This window comes from Rhinopithecus bieti, unplaced genomic scaffold, assembly GCF_001698545.2.
Source record: "Rhinopithecus bieti isolate Rb0 unplaced genomic scaffold, ASM169854v2 scaffold_12488, whole genome shotgun sequence".
Lineage (NCBI taxonomy): Eukaryota > Metazoa > Chordata > Mammalia > Primates > Cercopithecidae > Rhinopithecus > Rhinopithecus bieti.
Window position 1 is genome coordinate 10,023 of NW_016807077.1, and position 8,070 is coordinate 18,092.

Below are 8,070 nucleotides of genomic sequence, written 5' to 3' on the forward strand. Positions count from 1 at the left end.
CCTGGCCCCCCACCCCCCCCACCACCAAGTAGCTGGGATTACAGGCATGCACCACCACGCCTGGATAATTTTTTGTATTTTTAGTAAAGATGGGGTTCCACCCATCTTGCCCAGGCTGGTCTTGAACTCCTGAGCTTAAAGAATCCATCTAGCTTGGTCTCCCAAAGTGCTAGAATTATAGGTGTGAGCCACCACACTCGGTCTAAATAGATACCTTAAAGGATAATGAAGATAAAATACCTTGTTGGGTTATTTTGACAATGCATGTAAACCACTGAATACTTGCATCTCCTTTAATGGGGTATGATTCAGTAAAATTAGGAGTAAATTTTAGGGCTTGTGAATACAAAAACTTCCCATTGAAATTAATGGCGCATATATATATCTACATATATACATATATAGATATATATGTGTGTGTATATATACATGTATATGAATGAAACTTTATCCTAATCAGTTTTTCAGTATCAAATTACCTTTGAAAAGCAAGGGAAGGTTTATTTGACTTAAATGCCTAGGTTTCATAAATACTAATGCTTAGAATGAGGCTAAAACAAGTAGTGCCTAATGAAAAAGCTAGTTAATCTGGCTGGGCGTGGCAGTTCACATCTGTAATCCCAGCATTTTAGGAGGCTGTGGTGGGCGGATCACGAGGTCAAGAGTTTGAGACTACCAGCCTGGCCAGCACGGTGAAACCTTGTCTCTACTAAAAATACAAAAACTAGCCGGGCATGGTAGCACACGCCTATAGTCCCAGCTACTCGGGAGGCTGAGGCAGGAGAATCACTTGAACCCGGGAAGCGGAGGTTGCAGTGAGCCGAGATCGTGCCACTACACTCCAGCCCGGGCGACAGAGCAAGACTCCATCTCAAAAAAAAAAAGGCAGTCAATTTAAAGAAAAAATATAAAGTAACACTCAGGTGCATCTAGATATGCCAATAATCATAAAGGAAGCAACGACTGGCATGTGGGAAATTTAACAGCATCCCACAACCCAGTCAGTCACCAGACTGCCAAACTGAAGGGTATCTAGGGATGGTGGGTCATGACCTGTAATGTGAGTTGCACGACCCTAGAGCCCAGGGTTTACTCAGTCTGTCCTTTCCTTCAACTCCTACTGATCATTCAGGGCCTTGTACGCCCATGGTAAGGAATCCAGAATTGATTCTATCAACCGCAATGAGATGAGGCTGGAGAGTTTTAAGCAAATGATTTATAAGATCTGATCTGTATTAAGCATCAAATGTGCTGATGAACATGAAAAGGCTCAGTAAACAAAAGTACCATCCCAGCATATTTTACTGCCTTGACATAGGGCAGAACAAAAGGAAGGGAAGAAAATAAGGCAAACTAAAATCCAAGGAGAATTGACCCATTATAAATCATGTGGCCAGTAGTCATGACCCAGGCTTTCCTCATGCCCCATTTAGGCAGATGGAGAAGATCAGGTCTGGTGGAAAAGGGAGAGGATTTTGGCTTTCAACATACTAAGTTTGAGATGCCCATTAGACATCAAAGTGGAAATGCTGAGAAGGCAATTGGATATACCTACCCACCCGGAGCTAAAAGGAGAAACAGGAATGGAAACAAACTTAGGATCCCTCAGAGTATAGAGCAGTTACTAATAACAATACAAGCTAATCTTTATAGCAGTAAGCAATGTACTTACAGCTGAGGAAGTATGTTTCAGTCACTATTTTAAGTGCTTTATATGTATAACTCACTTGGTCCTCACCACAACCTTGGAAAGTCAGGTCCTATGATACTTACTTTACAAATGAATAAACTTAGGCATAAACAGATTAAGTAACTTGCCTAAAGACACACAGTAAGTAAATACCAGAGCCAGGTTTCAAACCTAGGCAATTTGACTCTGGAACTCTTTAAAGCCATGAGATTGCTTGGCGAGTAAGTCTAGACATAAATTAGACTGAGGACACAGTATTTCAATTCAAGCCATTTCCTGAGTATCAAATGGCTGGCAAGGTTTCAGGCTCTGCAGATACAATGAAAAACAAGACACAGTCTCTTCCAGAAACCCAGTTTAATTAGCTACTAGCTGAGAGTAACTATTTACTAAACAACTATTACTATATGCCATACTGGTTAAGCTTTTAAAATATATTATTTCATTTAATCCTCCTAACAACTTTATGGGATAGATGCTATCATCACCTCTTCAGAAACAAGGAAACTGAAGTTAAAAGAGGTTAAGTAACTTAACCTTGGCCACTCTGCTAGGACTCAATTCAGGTCCACCTCACCTTAAAATCTGATTATTTTCCCAAGGAAATTCCATCATATGCTACACCACAGATGATCCTTGAGGACATTACGTTAAGTAAAATAAGTCAGTCACAAAAAGACAAATACCGTATTGTTATACTGGGGTTATCTAAACTAGTCAAACTCATAAACACAGAAAGAAGAAGAATGGTTACCAGGGACCAGGAGAGAGAGAAATGGGGAGTTGTTCAATGGTAGTTTCAGATCTGCAAGACGAAAAAGTTCTGGAATCTGTTTCACAACAATGGGAATATACTTCATATTACTTAACTATAGACGTTTTTCCCCCCCAAAGATACAGGGTTTCGGCAGGGCGTGGTGGCTCAAGCCTGTAATCCCAGCACTTTGGGAGGCCGAGATGGGCGGATCACTAGGTCAGCAGATCGAGACCATCCTGGCTAACATGGTGAAACTCCGTCTCCACTAAAACTAAAAAATACAAGAACTAGCCGGCGAAAATACTTAGAGGTGAGCGGGCGCTGTAGTCCCAGCTACATAGAGAGAGGCTGAGGCAGGAGAAGGGTGTAGATATCTCTTGTGACGGGTAGCTTTGCGTGAGCTGAGATCCGGCACTGCACTCCAGCCTGGGCGACAGTCAGGACTCCGCTCAAAAAAAATAAAAAAAATATCTAATGTATACAGAGTGTTCAGCCAGCTGGTCTCAAACTCCTGGGCTCTAGCAATCCGCCCACCTCATCCTCCCAAAGTGCTGGGATTACAAGCATAAGCCACCACAATGGGCCTGACCTCTACACTTATAAATGGTTAAGATGGTAAATTTTATGTTTACATATATATTTACATATGTATATAGCTTGAAGCAGGGTCTCATTCCGTTGCCCAGGCTGCAGTGTAATGGTGAGATCATGGCTCACTGCAGCCTTGACTTGCCAAGCTCAAGCGATCCTCCCACCTCAGCCTCCTGAGCAGCTGGGACTACACGCATGCATTCCCACACCTGGTTATTATTATTATTTTTTTGTAGTAGAGATGGGCTCCACTACATTGTCCAGGCTTGACTCAAACTGGTTCAGGCGATTCTCCCATCTTGGTCTCCCAAAGTGCTGGGATTACAGACATGAGCCAATGTACCTGGCCTATATTATATATTTGTTTACTACAATTAAAAAATTTTGGCCAGACACAGCGGCTCACACCTGTAATCCCAGCACTTTGGGAGGCCAAGGCAGGCGGATCATGATGTAAGGAGTTTAAGACCAGCCTGACCAACATGGTGAAACCCTGTCTGTATTAAAAATACAAAAATTAGCTGGGTGTGGTGGCACGCGCCTGTAATCCCAGCTACTCAGGAGGCTGAGGCAGGAGAATTGCTTGAACCCAGGAGGTGGAGGTTGCAGTGAACCGAGATTGTGCCACTGCACCCCAGCCTGGGCAACAGAGCAAGACTCTCCGTCTAAAAAATTAAAAAAAAAAAATTTTATTCTGGTCTTTTCCTACTATACCACATGCCGTAACGGTATAAAAATATGGGTAATCTGGGCAACATAGTGAAACCCTGTCTCTACCAAAGATACAAAAATTAACGGGGTGTGGAGGTACACGCCTGTAGTCCCAGCTACCAGGGAGGCTCCAGCCTGGGTGACAGAGCAAGACCCTGCATCAAAAAAAAGGGTAAGCAAATAATTTATTCTGCAGGATGGGAGAGAGGAGAGGAAGGGCACAGCATGACAGAAATTTTTGTTAAAAACTAAGAATATCAGTTATTTGAAAGATGAAGGTCCCCATTTTATCCTCACATTTTATCCAGGCAGGGGGTCTCTATCTCAGCCTGTGAAATAGCTCCCATACCTATATACAACCATCAGTTACCACAATAACCTGCCTAAACCAGGCTCCAGAATATTCCAGTAGCCTTATATCTGGTGAGCTTTTTTTTTTTTTTTTTTGAGATTAAAGTCTCACTGTCACCCAGGCTGGAGTGCTGGAGTGCAGTGGCGTGATCTCAGCTCACAACCTCCACCTCCCAGGTTCAAGCAATTCTCCTGCCTCAGTCTCCAGAGTAGCTGGGATTACAGGTGCATACCACCACGCCCGGCTAATTTTTGTATTTTTAGTAGAGACGGGGCTTCGCCATATTGGCCAGACTGGTCTTAAACTCCTGATCTCAGATGATCCACCCGCCTCGACCTCCCAAAGTACTAGGATTACAGGCATGAGCCACTGTGCCCCGCCTCTGGAGAGCTTTTCTAGGCTCCTCCCATTCTGTCATTCGGCACTGGAAAGAAATTAAGGTGCCCAAATTGCCTCATTTATTATGCTAAAGAATTTCTGTGGCTCCCTATTACTCTCAGGACACTGATTATCAGGATGGGTGTTTAGGAACATATCACTTAGCCTTTCTGAGCCTCAGTTTCCTCATCCATATTAACAAATGAGTCTTGAAGCATAACTCAAAAGCTTGAGCATTAAAGATAACATATACCTTGCACCATACTTGTTCTAAAGTTATGTGCTCACTAAAAGTTAGTCCTCTTTCTGCCTGCCTCTACACACCCAGCTCAGTAAGGTATCTTAGCCTAAGAAGGAAAGACCAAGTATTTCTTCTTTTTTTTGAGAGAGGGTCTCACTCCATCAATCTCCGCCTCCCAGGCTCAGGTAATCCTCCCACCTCATCCTCCCACAGGCACGCACCACCCCACACCCGGCTAATTTTTTTGTAGAGACAGGATTTTGCCGTGTTGCTTGGGCTGGTCTCGAATTCCTGGACTCAAGCGATCTGCCTGCCTGGGCCTCCCAAAGTGCTGGGATTACAGGGTCTTAAGTCAGGTAGAGAACACCACAAGGGGGAAAAAGACCGCTCATCTATGGTTGTGTGATGGCCACGAAAACATCTCTCACTCACAACTGCTCCTTTCCTCCACAATCCTCCATACACACAGACCACCTAGCCTTTATTTTATTATATCCTTTTCGTCACTTGAGGAAGTGATATTTAAATAAAATTTAAATAAAGTTATACTGTGAAAAGTCTCACTCCCATTTTCTCCCCCTTTAGCCCAATTCCCACCTCACTCCCACCAACCACTTTATTAGTTTGAATACCCTTCAAACTTCCTTTACGAAAAAGCTGTCTTTAAATAAAACTACTGCTTTACAGGTGTCAGCAAGGTTTGGGGTGGGGGAGGGTGGAAGAAGTAGGAGACTAGGTCCTATTCAACCTGGTTTACCCTAAAGCAGTGTCCTTCGCTCACTCAAAAATAACAATAATCATATGTTGGGCACCTGTTATAAATCAGATGCTTAATATTAACTACCTTCAGCCCTTACTATGCACCAGAAATGCACCAACGCTTTACACAGTTGCCCCCTTTGATCTCCACAACAATCTTAAAACGTAGGTTACTAATTCTCATCTTCATCTTGCAAGTGAGGAAACTGAGGCACAGAAAGGTCTGCAAGTGAGGAAACTGAGGCACAGAAAGGTCATCTGCCCAAGCAAGAGAGAGAAGCAGGGCTTTGAACCCAGGCCTGACTCCAGAGTCCCTCTTAACCATGACGCTCTGCATTGGCAAACCAGATACAGTCTGTGCACCCGCTGGAACTCGGCCTAATGTGGGAGACAGGCGAGAAAAAGGCAGACAACAAAGAAATACTAAATTACAGACTAAGAAAGTAACGTAAACGAAATAAATTCGCGGCTGTGACAGAATAACAATGGGGACCTACTTTAGAAAGGGGAAGGAGTGTCAAGAAAAGGCCTGAGAAAATGACATTTATGAAACGCTTGAGAACCATTTGGGGGCTGCAATGATGACCCCCCTCTCCCACGCCCAATACACAGGGGAGAAACTCGAGGCCCATAGAGGCTAAAACAAACTCGCCAGGGTCCCCCAGACGTGTAGACGTGGCGCAAAGAAGGGAGGATCCAGAAACTGGGCCCAGCGTTCGTACACGCCATCAGTGCCCACAGCAGCCCAGCCCCGCTCGGCCCCTGAAAAGGGACAGCAAGCCAGCTGCTTCCCACGGCCCCGCTGCGGCTGAGAGCGTCCGGGCAGCTCACAAGGAGTCCTTGCGGCCAGCCAAAAGGGGTCTGGCCCGTCCAGCGGCGGCCTGGAAAGGCCTCTTCCCCGGCACCCCGCCAGCTCCCGCCTGGTCCGCCCCGCCCCGCCCCTCCTGGTCCAGCCTCGTACCTGCACCGCCCGGACCAGGCCCCGGCCGGTCAGCTGGCCCTGCCGCAGCTGCAGCAGAATGTTACCGGGCCGCGGCCGGCCGCCCCATCCGCCCCAAGCCGCCACTGTGGCTGCCGACCGTCGCCCACGGCCGGCTCCGGACCCAGCAGCTGCCGGCGCCGCCGCCATGTCTACTCGTCGGACAAACAGGAAGCAAGCGGCCTCGGGGCCGCGGAGATTTCTACGGGGCGGCGGAGGGGTCGCCGCAGCGCCCCCAGTGGGCTGTCGGCGGAGGCGCAAGCCGCGTGGCAGGGAACAGTGCGCGGCGCAGAGGCTGCTGGGAAATGTAGTCCTGCGCGGCCGCAGGGCAGGTGGGAAAAGAGATGTGGCCTTTCCTGCACTGCTGGTTTCTCTGGCCCCCGGGCCCAGCATTTCGGCGAAATCTCCAGAGGTCTGAGACCAGTCCCTGCGTGTGCACTCTCCCATTTTTCTCGCCCGTTTGGGGAGGATGCAGGCAGCTGGCCAATAAATGATCCTGGGCTTCAGGTCAGGAGTCAGGCCCTGGAGTCCGCTTCCTGCCTGCTTCTCTCTACACGTGACTCGCTGCGGACGTCGACCAAGTCATCGCACTCTGCCCCTGCGCCTGTGTCCTCGTCAGGTTACTCTATCTATAGATCCTGGGAGCCTGATCAATCAGTAGTTTCTGGGGCTTTCTCTGCGCCTGACACCATACCATGTCTGGGGGAAAGGGAGGGTGTCTGGGATACAGCAGTGAGCAGAAAGGCCTAGGACCCTTTATCACGAGATGCAGGTTACAGGGGAAGACAGCAGATCCATACACAAAGAAACGCAGTCTCAAACTGGATAAGTTGTGTAACTGGATAGGTTGTTGTGAAATTAAATAATGGAAGGCAAAGGGATTAGTAAATTGTGACATCACATTCTCTGTCAGGTGAAAACCCTGTCCTAATTTCTATCCACCAGATAGCATGTTGTCTCTACTATGAGCCCAAATACTCATTTTTTCAGCTAACTTCTGTAGCAGGATGGCACTGACTTCCCCCACCCAACACACACACTTTTTCCCTTCCTAGCAGGGGCTTGTAATAAAAATGAAAGAGGAGAGCTAAGTGTGATATAAGAAGGAATGGTGAAGAGTGTGACTCATAACTAAGATGACTGTAACTTACTACTCAAACCAGAACACTTTAAAGAATGAAAAGACACAATAAATAATTACACTGGGACGGTAGGCATAAAAGGGACTCTCCCAGGTGAACTGGCACTATGGTTACCATCCTCACACCCCATCTAAAAGGAGTGGACTCACCATCCATCTTCATAGAACTAGAAAAAAAAAAATCCTAAAATTCATATGGAACCAAAAAAGAGCTTGCATATCCAGGACTCTCCCAGGTGAACTGGCACTATGGTTACCATCCTCACACCCCATCTAAAAGGAGTGGACTCACCATCCATCTTCATAGAACTAGAAGAAAAAAAAAATCCTAAAATTCATATGGAACCAAAAAAGAGCCTGCATATTCAAAGCAAGACTAAGCAAAAAGAATAATTCTGGAGGCATCACACTACCTAACTTCAAACTATACTGTAAGGCCATAGTCACCCAAACAGCATGGTACTGGTATAA

The 8,070-nt window shown here is 46.3% G+C and overlaps 1 protein-coding gene across 1 annotated transcript in view; it reads right to left on the reverse strand.

The window, feature by feature from the left end:
• LOC108534649 (uncharacterized) overlaps nt 1-6,907 on the reverse strand; it is a gene marked incomplete at its 3' end in the record, with an annotated part of 15,515 nt that extends 8,608 nt beyond the window's left edge. Inside the window, exon 1 of the mRNA XM_017880117.1 lies at nt 6,441-6,907. Within this exon, the coding sequence (XP_017735606.1) occupies nt 6,441-6,905 (465 nt within the window). The remainder of the gene's footprint in view (nt 1-6,440) is intronic.
• Nucleotides 6,908-8,070: the final 1,163 nt, after the last annotated feature.